The sequence below is a fragment of the Cervus elaphus genome, chromosome 1 (assembly GCF_910594005.1).
Source record: "Cervus elaphus chromosome 1, mCerEla1.1, whole genome shotgun sequence".
Lineage (NCBI taxonomy): Eukaryota > Metazoa > Chordata > Mammalia > Artiodactyla > Cervidae > Cervus > Cervus elaphus.
This window is the reverse complement of record NC_057815.1, coordinates 36,085,328-36,101,987: the sequence shown is the minus strand read 5'-3', so window position 1 is coordinate 36,101,987 and position 16,660 is coordinate 36,085,328. Positions and strand designations below refer to the sequence as shown.

Sequence of the window (16,660 nt, the reverse complement as noted above, 5' to 3'; positions counted from 1 at the left end):
CGTGATTAATGCTGCAGTGAGCATCAGGGGTGCAGATATCGCTTCACCTTGGTGATTGCATTTCTTTCAGGTCCATACCGAAAGTCGGATTGCTGAATCATATGGCAGTTTTATTTTTGCTTTTTTGAGGAAACTCCATACTGTTTTCCATAATGGCTGTGCCAGTTTCCGTTCCTACTAACAGTGCAGGGTTTCTCTTTTCTCCACATTTTTGCCTTTTGTCTCTTGTCCTTTTGATGATGGCCATTCTGTCAGGTATGAGTTTGCCATCCCATTGTGGTTTTGATTTGCAGTTCCCTGGTGATTGGTGATACTGAGCACCTTTTCATCCACCTGTTGGCCATTTGTGTGTCTTCTTTGGAAAAGTGTCTGTTCAGGTCCTTTGTCCATTTTAAATCATATTTACTTGGCTTTTTGCTGTTGAGTTCTACGACTTCCTCATACATTGAGGATATTAATCCTATACCTGATATATGGTTTGCAAATGTTTTTTCTCTTTCCATAGGTTGCCTGTTTATTTTGGGCTCCTTTTTTAACTGCCTTATTTCTTTTCTGCTAGAGAAACTACCCTTGATCATACCTAGTCATTTTTTGCCAGAGACCTTTGTCCTTGTGTATTGCAGTTGTTTGGTAACTGATTCCTAGAAAAAAAGAATATTCATCAGCTGCTTTCCAGAATAGATGAAAAGAGGTTACATTTCTCTTTTTAATGGATTAGTATTTCAATTAATATGATTTTTGCCTTGGTGTCTTTCTGAAAACTTTACTTTAAATGAAATTTGCTTATGGATGGTGTGATGAGTAAAGTCTAAAGCTAACTGGTATAGTTGGGTATTAACTACTTACTATCCACATCTCTGATAGACCATGTGTCCAGCACCAAAACTAAATAATCAGACCTGTAGCATGCCTGGCCAGAAAAGGCCAGGCTGAGCTCAAGTACTGAAATGTCAAACTCAGAGCTCCCTCACCAAAGGAGGTCTAGACTTGAGACTGTGAAATCTTTACCCCTTGCCGGTTCTATTTGATTACAGAGGCATGGCACTAGCAAAGCTTTTAAAAACTTGTTTCATGTTTTTAAAATCCTTGGGAGCTACAGAGTGGGTGTTCAGACCAAAAAGGCTGCTTCCTGGAGTGTTTATGCAAAGGATCATTTTTAGAGAGTTATGTGGAATGGAATTGGGTCTGACGTCAATTCTGTGTGCTTTCTCTCCCCTGGAGGAACAGCCATATGCAGAGACAGATGTGAGACTTGAAGGCTTTTTTACATATAAATATGCTGAGAGAGAATGAGAACAGTCCTGTGAGTTAGAGGCTGGGGAAGAACAGAGTTTGCTGCAGAACAGAGATGACCACGTTGTTTTTACGTGCACGTTTTCAACCCTTAAGTTGTGTATAACCCATAAGCCTAAATGCACAAAACTTAAATGTGCATTAAATTAGTAATAATACAACAATAATAGAACAGATGCCTGTGTAATCATCACCCAGATCAAACACTAGAACATTATCAGCACCCGGAAGTTCCCCGAGTAATTCCTTTGATCACTACCCCATTCCCTCTTCTTTTGCTTACGATAAAAGTGTTTTTGCTTTTCTCTTTAGATTTACTGCTTTTGTAAGCATTCCTAAACAACTTGAATTAGTTTTGCCTGTTTTTGAACTTCATATTCATGGAATCATACTGCATTTTTATATGTCTTGATCCTTTTGCTTAACATTTTGTTTGTAATCACATGTTGGTGAGTGTAGTGCAGTTTGTTCTATTTTATTACAGTATAGATTTCATTATATGGCTATATCACTGTTATTTTACTGTTGATAGTTTTTTGGTTGTTTCCCGTCTGGGTCAGCTATAAATAATGCCGCTTCAAACATTCTTGAACTTATCTTTTCGTGCACGCATTCCTGTTGGATATACATTAGCTTGAACCATGTGAAATTACCATTTTTTTGTGGATCAGTCACATATTAATGATTCCATATGGTTCATTCTAATACCTAGGAGTAGAATTTTTGGATCATCAGAAATGCATATGTTAAATTTTAGCAGATTCTGCCAAATTCTTTTCTGAAAATCTTGTACCATCTTAATCTCCTGCCAGCAACATATAAGAATTGCTCCACATTCTGGTCAGTACTTGGTATTGTAATTTTTCATGTAATTTTGATTTGCATTTCCTTGGTTACTAGTACAGTTGAATACTTTTTGGTTTTGGCCACTTTGATTTCTTCTTCTGAAGCACCCATTCAAATCATTTGCCCATTTTTCTATTGGATGGTCCATTTTTGTCATATTGATTGGTAGGTGTTCTTTATATATTCTAGACATGAATGCTTGTTAATATATTGCATGTATCTTCTCCCATTCTTTGGTTCATCTCTTCACGCTCTTAATGGTATCTTTGATGAATGGATAGTCCGAATTTTAATATAATCAAATTTATCCATCATTTTGTAGTTAATACTTTTTGTGCTTGTCTAAAAGAACTTTTGCCATGTGTTAGATCTTGACAGTAGTCTCCCATATTATCTTCCAAGAGTTTTGCTTTTCACGTTTAGTTCTGTAATCCATATGAAGTAGATTTTTTTACTTTATCAGTATTTTTTCATTGAAGTATAGTTTATTTTACAATGTGTTAATTTCTACAGTAAAGTGATTCAGTTATATATATACACATATACATTCTTTTTAAAAAATACTCTTTTCCATGCTGGTTTATCATGGAATATTGAATACAGTTGTCTAAGCTATACAGTAGGTCTTCGTTGTTTATTCATTGTGTGCAGAAGTCCAGTTTCATTTCCCCCCCAGGGACATTCAGTTGTCCAGCATGTGTTAGTGAAGAAACCATACTCTTCCCACTGCTCTGAGGTGTCCCCTTTATCATAGATCAGGGTCTATATGTGTCTGTAGCTGTTCCAGGCTCTGTTTTTCTCAGTGGTCTGTTCTAATCCGGCACTAATACCTCGTTGTCTTAATTACCACAACAAGTACCCACCTTGTTCCTTTCCTAAGAGTGCCTGGACTGTCCTTGTCCTTTTGCATTCCCAAATATGTTTGAGAATCAGTTTGTCAAATTTCATCAAAAAAGTCTATTGGTATTTTTATTGATTGCATTTAATCTCTCAATCAATTTATTTAGAATTTACATCTTTATAATAGTCTTTAACCTAGAAATAAAGTTTATCTTAAAGGTCTACTTTATTTATTAAAATTTTTGGAGATAAAATTCATTTCAATTATTTTTTATTATCCAATTTACCATTTTAATCATTTTTAGGTATATAATTCAGTTGCATTAAGAACATCCATACTGTTATGCAGTCATTACCACTCTCTATCTCCAGAACTTTTCCAGTGACTTTCATTATGTTCATAGGGTTTCACAGCATTTCATTGCCCCCCACCCCCACCGCCAAAAAAATACCCATACCCATTAACTCCCCCAATCCTTAGCAACCACTAATCTGCTTTCTGTCTTACTGTATTTGCCTCTTCTGGACATTTCTTATAAATGGAGTCACACAAGAATAGTCTTTTGTGTCTCTTTAACTTAACCTAATGTTTTCAAGGTTCATCTTTGTTGTAGTATGTATCCTTTTTAAGACAGTTATATACCACTGCATTTTAGACCACATTTTTTTTTTCAATTATTTTTATTAGTTGGAGGCTAATTACTTCGCAGCATTGCAGTGGGTCTTGTCATACATTGACATGAATCAGCCATGGAGTTACATGTATTCCCCATTCCGATCCCCCCACCCGATTCCCCTGGGTCCTCCCAGTGCACCTGGCCTGAGCACCTGTCTCATGCATCCCACCTGGGCCGGTGTAGACCACATTTTAATTATATGAATATACCACATTATAAATTCATCAGTTGATAGACACTTGTCAATAAAATTCTATAATTTTTTATGGAGGCCTTGCCCATATTTTGTTAGATTTATTCCAAGGCACATGTTTTCAAATCCTTGTAAATGGTATTTTCATAATATAATTTGAAAATATGTAATTTTTAAAATGTAATTTAGTATGTTGTTTACTGCTATTATATAGGAATATATGATGTTGATTTTACATTCTATAAATAGTTTAAAGTTTGATAAACTCTCTTAATTCCAAAATTTTTTCTGTTGACTCTTTTGGATTTTATGTATACCAATCATATCATTGTGATGAATAAATGAGTTTTGTTTCTTTTCATTTCTTCTACCATTTGTTTCTTCCTTTTATCTTTTGCTGCTGACTAGACTCTCTAGTCGGAGAAGGCAATGGCAACCCACTCCAGTACTCTTGCTTGGAAAATCCCATGGACGGAGGAGCCTGGTGGGCTGCAGTCCATGGGGTTGTGAAGAGTCGGACACGACTGAGTGACTTCACTTTCACTTTTCACTTTCATGCATCGGAGAAGGAAATGGCAGCCCACTCCAGTGTTCTTGCCTGGAGAATCCCAGGGACGGCGGAGCCTGGTGGGCTGCCGTCTATGGGGTCGCACAGAGTCGAACAGACTGAAGCGACTTAGCAGCAGCAGCAGACTCTCTAGTACAGTGTTGAACAGAGTAATGATAACAAACAGCCTCGATTTATTCCTGATTCCAAAGGAAAAGCTTTCAACCCTTCATCAGGGTTGAAATATGAGATTTGCTATAGATCTATTTGTCTTTCAGATGGTCTTTGTCTTAGCTGAAACCTGGCATTCTTTCTTTTTTGGTTTTAGTTTTTAAGCAACATTTAGATGAGCTCCTGAGGATGCTCTGCCTCTTATTTGGTCGTTTTGGCCGTTGGTGTGTGACACTGGCAGTCACACTGACCTGAGTCCAATACGGCTCTTCTGGGCTTTCCTGGTGGCTCAGACAGTAAAGAATCCACCTGCGATGCCGGAGACCTGGGTTTGACCCTAGGTCGGGAAGATCTCCTGGGCGAGAGCATGGCAATCCACTCTAGTACTCTTGCCTGGAGAATCCTGTGGACAGAGGAGCCTGGTGGGCTACAGTCCCATGGGGTCACAAAGAGTCAGACACAATTGAAATGACTAAACACACACACATGGCTCTACTATAAGCTCATGTGATTTTGGTGAGGATTGTACATCTTTTTAGGGATAGAACTTATTATTTGTTTATTTGTTATTGATTTCTATATCGTTAGCTCTAACTTACTAATGCCTAGTATATTGTAGGGGCTTAATATAGATCTGGAAAAAAATGAAGTTGTATAATTTGTCTCTGAGTCTTGGATTCCCTTTTATAAAATAGGAATTAATCATTCCTCAATAGGCCTTTATATAATGATTTAAAAAATGATATGTGTAGCATACTTGCATGTAAAAAAAACACTGAAAATTAGTAGTTTCCTTCCCTTGAGATTTACTTTGCTTTAACTGACTACATTAGTAATTAAGAGGATTCTGGGACTGATTTCTAATGTTGGGGGTGGGAGGTTCCCCAATTAACAACAATTCTCAGGCACTATCTTGTGCTGTCTACCCAGAGATAGCATCAGACTCCAGAGATTGAGGGCTCAGTCCTACAAGACTGCCTCCTTCTCCTGTCTACATCAGATGCCAATCTCAAGCCCAGGTTGGTACCTGTTACTGACTGGCTGGTGGCAGACTGGAGCCGTGACCTCCTTTTTGGACTTCAGGTGCTGGTTTTAAGTCCAGGTTCTTCCTTGTAGTTCTGATTGACTGGGTGTAAAGCAGAGTCTCTCACAACCCTCTCCTTGGGTTTGATTATTTGCTAGAGTATCACATACAGAGAAACATTTTACTAGGGAACTGGTTTATTATAAAAGGATATAATTCAGGAACAGCCAGATGGACGAGATGAATAGGGCAACATATGAAGGAAGAGTTCAGTCTTCATGCTCTTTCCACGTGCAGCACCCTTCCCGAATCTCCAGGCGTTCACCAACCTGGAAGTTTTCTAAACCTGGGCTTTTAGGGTTTTATGGAGACTTCCTGACACAGAAATGATTAATTAAATCACTGGCAGTCTCCAGCCCTTCACCCCTCCCCTGGTGACTGGAAAGACCAACGTGTTCTATTCACATGGTTAGTTCATCTGGTGACCAGCATCCCCTGCCACCTTTAGGGGATTTCCAAAAGTCACCCCATTAACCTAAGCTCAATTGTGGTACATAGGGGCTAGCTATGAATAACAGGACACTCCACTCACCATTATTGCTTTGAAGAGATATCAGGAACTGAGGATAAGAGGGCAAACATTTTAACAAAAAATGCTCCCATTGCTCTTATTGCCTGGGAAATTACAAGGGTTTTGGATGCTGTCAGTCAGAAACCTTGGAAAAAGACCCCCCCGAGAATATTTATTATAAATCATATCACAGTGATGTTCTCCATTTTGGGGCTTTTATTTAACATCATAGAAACTTGTGTATTATATTTTTTTGAACTATGGTTTATTACAATATTGTGCTAATTTGGGGTATACTGGCTTCCCTGGTGACTCAGCTGGTAAAGAATCTGCCTGCAATGAGGGAGACCTGGGTTTGATCCCTGGGTTGGGAAGATTCCCTGGAAAAGAGACTGGCTACCCACTCCAGTATTCTGGCCTGGAGAATTCTATGGACTGTATAGTCCATGGGGTCGCAAAGAGCTGGACATGAATGAACGACTTTCACTTTGGGTATACAGCAAGTGATTCACACACAGACATGTACACACATTCTTCTCAGATTCTTTCACATTATAGGTTATTATAAGATACTGCATATAGTTCCCTATGCTATGCAGTAAATCCTTCTTGTTTATTTTATATATATTAATGTGTACCTGTTAATCACATACTCCTAATTTATCCCTCCTCCACCCATCTTCCTTTAGAAACCATAGTTTGTTTTCTATGTCTGTGAGCCTATTTCTGTTTTGTAAATAAGTTCATTAGTATTTTTTAGATTCCACGTGTAAATGACATCATATAATGTTTGTCTTTCTCTGACTTACTTCACTTATGATAATTTCTGGGTCCATCCATATTGCTGCAAATGGCACTATTTCATTCTTATTTATGGCTGAGTGATATACCACATCTTCTTTATCCCTCCATCTGTTGATGGACACTTAGGTGCTTCCATGTTTGGGCTATTTTAAATAGTGTTGCTATGAACATTGGTGCATGTGTATTGAATTTTTTTAAGTCTACAGTTTATTTTATTATTATTATTAAAAAGGCTTAAAAATTTCTCCCATGGCTTTGAGATGAGAGGAAGAATAGTTTGAGATGAACCATTTAACTGCAAAAGTATCCTAGAGATTTTGTAGCATGTTTGGTTGAATTAATCAATTTTGTGAGAAGCACAGTACCAACATGGTTTTAAATTAAATGCATTAATAATTTCTTATGAGTACCAGTCATCCTCTGATGTATCCATATTGTAAGTAGCTGGATGACTCTAGTTTTGTCAATAGTTACTATATACATTTCATAATCTCTTCTCTTGCAGTTCTTGTATCTGTTTTACTGATCTTTTGCTGCAGGGACAGTTCCTGTGTCTCTGTCAGTTCTGTTGAAGTTTGAAGGAAACAGTGTGCATGATGTCTTTGAACTACTTGTGAGGTATACGGCGACCCCACTGGCTCCCTGTCAGCAGAGACAGGGCTTCTCACACATTAACATTTTTGTTTGATCAGGCCTCTCAATCTCTGAAACAAAAGGTGATAGTTTGGAAGGGAGCAATAGTGAACCACAGAAGAAAGTTTTTTTGAGTAGGTTGTGGACTCTTGCTAGCTTCAGAAGTGTTTGTGAGGCTAGAGAGATTTCATGCCCAAACTAGAGTCAAAACTCCCGAAGCTTACATGTATATTTGGCTGGGTGAGTTCATGTCTCATCCCTCCCCCAGGAGCCTAAATAATACCCTAACATGCAGCACTCTTATCTGCGTGAAGAGAGCACTGATAGCACCTGAGGACTTTGATGTTTGTGCTTCTAAAACCCTGCGTGAATTCTTAGGATTACAAGTTATATTTCTTACCCTGAAAGGACCTTTGCAATTCCTGATGAAGAGTTCATCTTTCTCCATTGCAGATTGACATCAGTAAATGCCATTATTTAGTGGATTTGGACACCATGAGAGAAACACCCCGGGAGCCAAAATATTCATCCAATAGAGAAGAATGGATCAACTTGGCCTATAGACCATTCCTTGATGCTTCTAGGTATGTGGCTTTAATCCTAAGAAATGTACTAGGATTAATAAGGATGAAAATTGGAATCTGGGATTGAATAACTTCCAGTCCTGGGCTAACTCTAGTACCCATTTTATTTTGTCTGTTGTCCAGTTCCCTGAGAAATCTGAAAGAGTGCTCTCCTTTTCTAGGCATCAGAATGCAAAGTGTATTCTGGTATCATCCAAATAAAAGAATCTATAAACAGATACATCCACTGAAGAAAATACAAAGAAAATGTTTGACATTGAGTATTTTTGACAATCAGCTTCAGCTTTCTTAACCAGAGTTTTCTAATACTGTTTGGAAGATTGACTATGTTCTTTGTGGAGCTAGAAATTCATATCAATTATTTTTGGGCTCAAAGCTCAGTCAGAGATGAGGCCAGGCCTTACTACATCTTAAGTAGGGAAAGCAAATAGACCAGACCTTGACTAGCTCTTGAGAAAGGCCTCAGAATTCAAGATAAGAGGGAAGTCAGGACGTCCAGGTTAAGCAGTAATGAATGGGAGAGAATTAGAAGGTATAGGTTGTCTGTGGGCCCAGGTCCAGGTAGACAGACAGTTGAAGTTCAAGGAGATTAAAGCTGAAGGAGGTCCAAGCAGATCTTGTAGGCAGAGCCCAGGATCCAAGAGGTCAAGTAAAAACCAAAGGGTGAAGGACCAGGTCTTGAGAGGCAGATTTGGGACTCAGAAACGGGGAAGAAAATATTTTCAGGAAGAGAGAATGATCAGAACCTACTGATAAGTAAGGTGAAGAATAACAACTGTCCATTGGATTTGACAGTTGATAGAAGCAATTTTGTTGGAGTGGTGGGGGCACAGAATTTGAGAGATTAGAGGGATTGAAGCAGAAATGGCAGTGAAAAACACGGCAAGATGGTGGAGTAGGGGGACGTATGCTCACCCCTTCTTAGGAAAACACCAAAGTCATAACTAACTGCTCAACAGTCACTGACCGAAAAACCCGCTGAAACCTACCAAAAAAGATGCCCTCCAACCAAAGACAACAGAAGAAGCCACAACGAGATGGCAGGAGGGGCATAGTCACGATAAACTAAAATCCCATAGACACCACGTGGGCGACCTACAAGCTGGAAAATAATCATACCATAGAAGTTCTCCCACAGACGTGAGCCTTCTGAGCCCCACGCTGGACTGCTCAGTCTAGGGGTTTAGCAGCAGGAGGAGGAGCCCCCAGAGAATCTGAAGACCAGTGGTATTTGAGCACAGGAAGTCCATGGGACTGGGAATTCCCCTCTCGAGCGGCATACACAGGGTGTTACGGACATCAGGATCCAGGGAAGAGAGCAGGGGCCTATAAGAGACTGGGCCAGACTTACCTGCTGGTGTTGGAGGGTCTCCTGTGGAGGCGGGGGACAGCTGTGGCTCACTGGAGGGACAGGGACACTGGTGGCATGGGTCTGACAAGTGCTTATTGGCATGAGCTCTCTAGGAGGCTGCCATTCTCTAACTAAGACCTGGCCCCACCCAACAGCCTGTAGGCTCCAGGGCTGGGACTCCTCAGGCCAAACAACCAACAGGGCGGGAACACGGCCCCATCCATCAACAGACAGTCTGCTTAAAGTCATCCTGAATAAACAGATGCCCGATAATAAACACACCCTCAGATATGGCCCTGCCCACCAGAGGGACAAGCCCCAGCTCCACCCCCCAGTAGGTGGGTACCAGTCTCCCTAACTAGGAAACCTGCTCAAGCCTCTTAAGACAGTCTCATCCACCAGAGGACAGACAGCAGAAACTAGAACTACAACCCTGCAGCCTGTGGAACGGAAACCACAATCACAGAAAGTCAGACAAAGTGAGATAGTAGAGGAGCATGTGCCAGATGAAGGAACAAGATAAAATCCCAAACAACTAAGTAAAGTGGAGATAGGCAATCTACCTGAAAAAGAATTTAAGAGTAATGATAGTAAAGATGATCAAAGATCTTGGGAAAAGAATGGAGCCAAGGATTGAGAAGATACAAAAAATGTTTAACTAAGACCTAGAAGAACTAAAAAACAAGCAGAGATGAACAGTATACTAATTTAAATAAACAACACACTAGAAGGAACCAGTAGCAGAATAATTGAGGCAGAAGAACAGATCAGTGACCTAGAAGACAGAATGGTGGAAATCACTGCTGTGGAATAGAGTAAAGAAAAAAGAATGAAAAGAAATGACAATTGAAGAGACCTCTGGGATGACATTAAATACACCAACATTTGCATTATAGAGATCACAGAAGAAGAGAAAGAGAACATATCTGAGAAAATATTTGAAGAGATAATATAATAACTGAAAACTTTCCTAACATGGGAAAGGAAACAATCATCCAAGTCTAGAAAGTGCAGAGAGGCCTAGGCAGGATAAACCCAAGGAAGAACACAGTAAGACACGTAGAGATCAAATTAATAAACATCATAGACAAAAAGTATTAAAAGCAACAAAGGAAGAGTAACAGATAATGCACAGGGGAACTCCCATAAGGTTATCAGCTGATTTCTCAGCAGAAACTCTGCAGACCAGAAGGGAGTGACAGGGTATATTTAAAGTGATGAAAAGGAAGAACCTGCAACCGAGAACACTCTACCCAGAAAGGCTGTCAGAGTTGATGGTGAAATCAAAGACTTTACAGACAAGCAAAAGCTCAGAGAATTCAGCACCACCAAAACAGCTTTGCAACAAATTCTAAAGGAACTTCTCTAGGAATAAAAAAAGGCCGCAACTAGAAACAAGAAAATTACAAATGGAAAAGCTCACCAGTCAAGGCAAACATACAGTAAAGGTAAGAAATCACCTGCACACAAATATGATATCAAACTGTGACACAGGAGAAGGCAAATGCAGGATACTGGAAATGCATTTGGTATTCAAAGACCAGCAAGTTAAATCAGTGTGTTTATATATAGACTGCTCTATCAAAGCCTTCTGGTAACTGCAAACTGGAAAGCTATAGTAGATACACACACACACACACACACACACACACACACACACACAAAGGAATCAAAACACAGCACTGAAAGTCAATCATCAAATCAAAGGGAGGGGAACAAAAGAAAGGAAGAAAAAAGACCTACAAAACCAAATCCAAAACAGCTAACAAAGTGGCAGGAAGAACATACATATTGATAATTACCTTAAGAGCTACCCCACGCCCAAGGTCAGGGGCAGCGGCCAAGAGGAGCTACCCCACGTCCAAGGTAAGGAGCAGCGGCTGCGCTTTGCTGGAGCAGCCGTGAAGAGATACCCCACGTCCAAGGTAAGAGAAACCCAAGCAAGACGGTAGGCGCTGCGAGAGGGCATCAGAGGGAAGGCAGACTGAAACCACAATCACAGACAACTAGCCAATCTGATCACACGGACCACAGCTTGTCTAACTCAATGAAACTAAGCCATGCCCTGTGGGGCCACCCAAGATGGAGGGGTCATGGTGGAGAGGTCTGACAGAATGTGGTCCACTGGAGAAGGGAATGGCAAACCACCTCAGTATTCTTGCCTTGAGAACCCCATGAACAGTATGAAAAGGCAAAAGGATAGGACACTGAAAGGTGAACTCCCCAGGTCGGTAGGTGCCCAGTATGCTACTGGAGATGCTGAAACTCCAATATTTTGGCCACCTGATGTGAAGAGCTGACTCATTTGAAAAGACCCTGATGTTGGGAAAGATTGAAGGCGTGAGGAGAAGGGAACGACAGAGAATGAGATGGTTAGATGGCATCACCGACTCAATGGACATGAGTTTGGGTAACTCCGGGAGTTGGTGATGGACAGGGAGGCCTGGCATGCTGCGGTTCATGGAGTCGCAAAGAGTCAGACACGACTGAGCAACTGAACTGAACTGAAACAGATTAAAGGCTCCAACCAAAAGACATAGACTGGTTGAATGGATGACAAAAACAAGACCACATATGTGCTGTCTACAAGAGACCCACTTCAGATCAAGGGACACATACAGAACTGAAAGTGAGGGGATGGAAAAATGTGTTCAATTCATGGAAATCAAAAGAAAGCTGGAAAAAAAAAAAAAAAAAGAAAGCTGGAGTAGCAATATCATATCAGACAAAAGAGACTTTAAAATAAAGGTCTAGTACAAAAGACAAAGAAGGACCCTACATAGTGATCAAAGAATCAATCCAAGAAGCAGCAGCTATAACAGTTTTAACTATATATGCACAACATAGGAACACCTCAATTTAAAGGCAAAAATTAATACTGTTTAGGTTGGTACAAAAGTAACTGCGATTTTTGCATTGTTGAAATCTGCCATTTGATATTGGAATACATTATAAATAAATATGGTTATGTTATACATCATTTTAATGCACATTTCTTGCTTTTTTTTTTTGCTAATGACTTATTACTTGCTGTTTATTTTATATTTATTTTAGACTGTGGGTATACCGTTAGACAAAAAGCAAATTCAGGTGATTTTCTTGTGTTCAAAATGGGTTGTAAAGAAGCAGAGACAACTTGCAATGTCAGCAACACATTTAGCCCAGGAACTGCTAATGAACATACAGTGCTGTGGTGGTTCAAGAACTTTTGCAAAGGAGATGAGAGCCTCGAAGATGAGGAGCTTAGTGGCTGGCCTTTACCAATCAGAAGTTGATAATGACAGTTGAGAGCCATTATTGAAGCTAATGCTCTTACAACTACACGATAAGTTGCCGAAGAACTCAGTGTCAACCATTCTATGGTCGTTCAGCATTTGAAGCAAATTGAAAAGGGTGAAAAAGCTTGATAAGTGAGTGCCTTGTGAACTGACTGGAAATCCAAAATCGTTCTTGTGAAGTGTCATCTTCTTTTATTCTCTGCAACAACTGCAAACCATTTCTCGATCGAATTGTGACGTGTGACAAAAGTGGATTCTGTATGACAGCTGGTGACGACCAGCTCAGTGTCTAGACTGAGAAGAAGCCCCAGAGCACATCCCCAAGACAAACGTGCACCAAAAAAGGTCATGGTCACTGTTTGGGGCTCTGCTTTCTGTCTGATCCACTATAGCTTTCTGAATCCCAGCGAAGCCATTACATCTGAGAAGTATGCTCAGCAGATCAATGAGATACACCAAAAACTGCAACATCTCCTGCCACCGTTTGTCAATAGAAAGGGCCAGTTCTTCTCCCTGACAATGCCTGACCACAGGTCACACAACCAACGCTTCAAAAATTGAATGAATTGGGCTTCAAAGTTTAGCTTCATCCTCCATATTCACCTGACCTCTCACCAACTGGCTACCACTTGTTCGAGCATCTTGACAACTTTTTGCAGGGAAAATGCTTCTACAACCAACAGGATGCAGCAACTGTTTTCTAAGAGTTCGTTAAATCCTGAAGAACAGATTTTTCTGCTACAGGAATAAGCAAACTTATTTCTCATTGGCAGAAATGTGTTGATTGTAATGGCTCCTATTTTGATTAATAAGTGTGTGTTTGAGCCTAGTTATTTAAAATTGACGATCCAAAACCATGATTACGTTTGTACCAACCTAATAGCAACCATAAAAGGAGAGATCAACAGTAACACAATAATAGTGGGGGACTTTTAACACTCCACTTTCATTAATGGACCAGATGGACTTACTTGATATTTATAGAGCATTCCATCCAAAGCAGCTGAATACACATTCTTCTCAAGTGCACACAGAGTATTCTCCAGGGTTGATCACATTCTGGGCCACAAAACGAGCCTCAGTAAATTCAGGAAAATTGAAATCATGTCAGTCATCTTTTCCAACCACAATGCTGTGAAATTAGAAATCAATTACAAGAAAAAAACTGTTAAAAACATAAGCACATGAAGGCTAAACAATATGCTAGTAAACAACTGATGAATCACTGGAGAAATCAAAGAGGAAATCAGAAAATACCTAGAGACAAATGACCACAAAAACATAATGACCTAAAACCTCTGGGACGCAGCAAAAGCAGTTCTCAGAGGGAAGTTTATAGCGATACTGTCTTGCCATGGGAAACAAGAATCTCAAACAACCTAACCTTACATCTAAAGCAACTAGAGAAAGAACAAAACCCCAAGTTACTAGAAGGAAAGAAATCATAAAGATCAGAGCAAAAATAAATGAAATAGAGATGAAGAAAACAATAGAAAAGATAAATCATTGTGTCCTTAAGTGAGTAAGGAGGGAGTGGGGGTAGGCATTGAAGGAGTGGGAGACCATGACAGGTGGAAGGATCATGACCTTATACTCAAAAAAATTGTCAAAATCAGAACAGTAGTAGGAGGGAACTTGAAATTCTCTTTCAAGCAGCAGCGAAGGTATGAATTTCTCTGCATCATACATATTCTTTTGGTGCCTGACTTGTTATTTGATACAGTATTTGGAGAGCAGGTCACTATTGTGGCTTCATTTTTGAGTTGAGAAAACTATGACGACATGAGATCTGGGCCTGAAAAGATCTCCAGCCCAGGAGGGTCAGTAGATCCCTGACAGCCTTCCTGTTAGCAAAGGGAAACAGTGGGTGACAAATACTGACCAGCAGTACCTTGGTCACAGAATCAATTCTGTTTACAGCAAATGGGTCAAGGGAGTATTTTTGAAGCAACTTTTTTTTTCCCTTTTGGTCTTAAAGGATTGGAGTGGGAAAAGTTCCTCATCTTCCCATTTCCCCTTTTGGTAGCACATGGGCCCAGCAGCTGGTAGACATAAACTGAGAGTCTGTTCAAGGCAAAGAAACCTGATGCTTGTACACCGCTCACCGGAGAACTGGAAATCTTTTGAGGGAAGAGCAGAAGGTGTTGGCCACCTTCTCACCTGCCTTGTGGCAAGCAGAGTGACAGAGGTGACCACACTGTCACTCAGTGATGTGGCCGAGCATCACTCCTCCAGGGCCCTCTGTTTAACACTGTCCTCAGTTAGTGGGAGCAGGGGACACACTGGGAGTCCATGAAATATGAGAGCCTTTCCCAGAGATAACTACTGCTGCTCCCCACTGAACATCTGCTTCCCTAAGAAGCTAGATTTTAAGGGCAGAAATAAGGCATAGTTTGATAGACATTTGTTTGATAGGCTCAGTTTGATAGACATTTGTTGGCCGTCTTCTGCATATAAGACTTTATAGACTGTGTGCAGACAAGACCACTGCCTTGGGAGTTTATAGTTTACCCGGGGAGATGCACTGTAGCTCAGAGAGGGTGAATGCCTCTCTTGGGGCAGGAGAGGGTGGGGTTAGCTCCTAAAGGCTAGAATGGGAGAAACCAAGGAAGATCCCAAGAGGTCATGACATCGGAAGATTACACTGGCTCTACTGTGGGAGGTGGACTGGAAGGCGGCAAGGTGCAAGGCATACAAACAAGCTGGGAGGCTGTTCTGCTTGACTAGATGACAGGTGACGAGGAAGTGAACACAGCTGTGAAGGATGAATGGACTCAGGAGACACATTTTTGCAGAAAAGGATCAGGTCAAAGTTTGGATCCCAGAAGCTCACAATTTTCTCCAGTGGCCTTTATCAAGCTTTAATGTTTTCCTTTGCTCCATTAGAAATGCAGTGCTGGTCACTGTTATGGCTTGCTTTCTCTAAGTGGGCTGCTCCCTGACCAGAAGCTTTCACACATTGAGCAGCGCTTGCCAGAGAGACGGGCCTCTAAGCTTATCCCACGGTACGTCCTGTCTCTCCTGTGGGTCGCTGGTGCCGCTTCATTTAACACCTCCAGTGGAGGTGGAGGAAAGGAGAAGACCCCTGGAGAATGCCTTCAGAGGTTTTTAATTTCCCATAAGTTGTACTCATTTCCCTAAACTGGCATTCTTTTCATGACCATGTGCTGAGAAAAAAAAAGAAATATGTTGGTTACAGATTCCTTGAAGATATGCAGAGCATAATGGAAGTTTACTTGAAAGTATGCGAAGTATAGTGAAAAGAACATGAGGTCAGAAGACGTGCATTCAGTCCTGGTTACTTGCTGCTGTTCCTCTCTGTTCCCACATTTCCGTATCAGTAAAACAGAGATAATATTTTTATATACTTTATGGGAATGTTGGAAGGATTAAATGAGAGCTGAAATAGGAAAGTGTTTTTAAATTCTAAAGCATTATATAAATGTCAGGCCTTCTTATTAATTAGCAGGCTGCCTGAAGCTCCAAAGTTATGCTGATTTTCTTTACATTTCTCTTCCTCAGCCATTCCTAGTAAGTACTGACCCAACTGCAAAAGCAGCAGGATCTTCCCGCGCCCTTTGCCACAGCAGTGTGTAACTGTCCGCACTGTGACATCTCATGTTGCTGACTTTGGGCCAGTTAAGTCGGGCTGTACTGTGGGAGGGGGTGTGCCTCAGAGATACCTCTCTGAGGTGGTGCACGAAAAGCCCTTGAGAACTCGACCCAGGCATGTCTTTGAGCCTCTCGAATGCGGCTATTACGTTTCCTCTGTCTTCATGAAACAATGGTTTTTGTACTTGAGCAATTTACGTAACAAGGAGGAGAATGTCACCATCCACGTGTAATAG

At 40.6% G+C, this 16,660-nt stretch overlaps 1 protein-coding gene across 2 annotated transcripts in view; it reads left to right on the top strand.

Annotated features, from left to right (window-relative positions):
* The window catches only part of ALG9 (ALG9 alpha-1,2-mannosyltransferase), a 110,838-nt gene that overhangs the window by 72,598 nt on the left and 21,580 nt on the right, over positions 1 to 16,660 (top strand). For both annotated transcript variants that reach the window (XM_043898992.1, XM_043899002.1), the window contains exon 14: positions 8,053 to 8,183. In XM_043898992.1, coding sequence (XP_043754927.1) covers positions 8,053 to 8,183 — 131 coding nt within the window. The remainder of the gene's footprint in view (positions 1 to 8,052; positions 8,184 to 16,660) is intronic.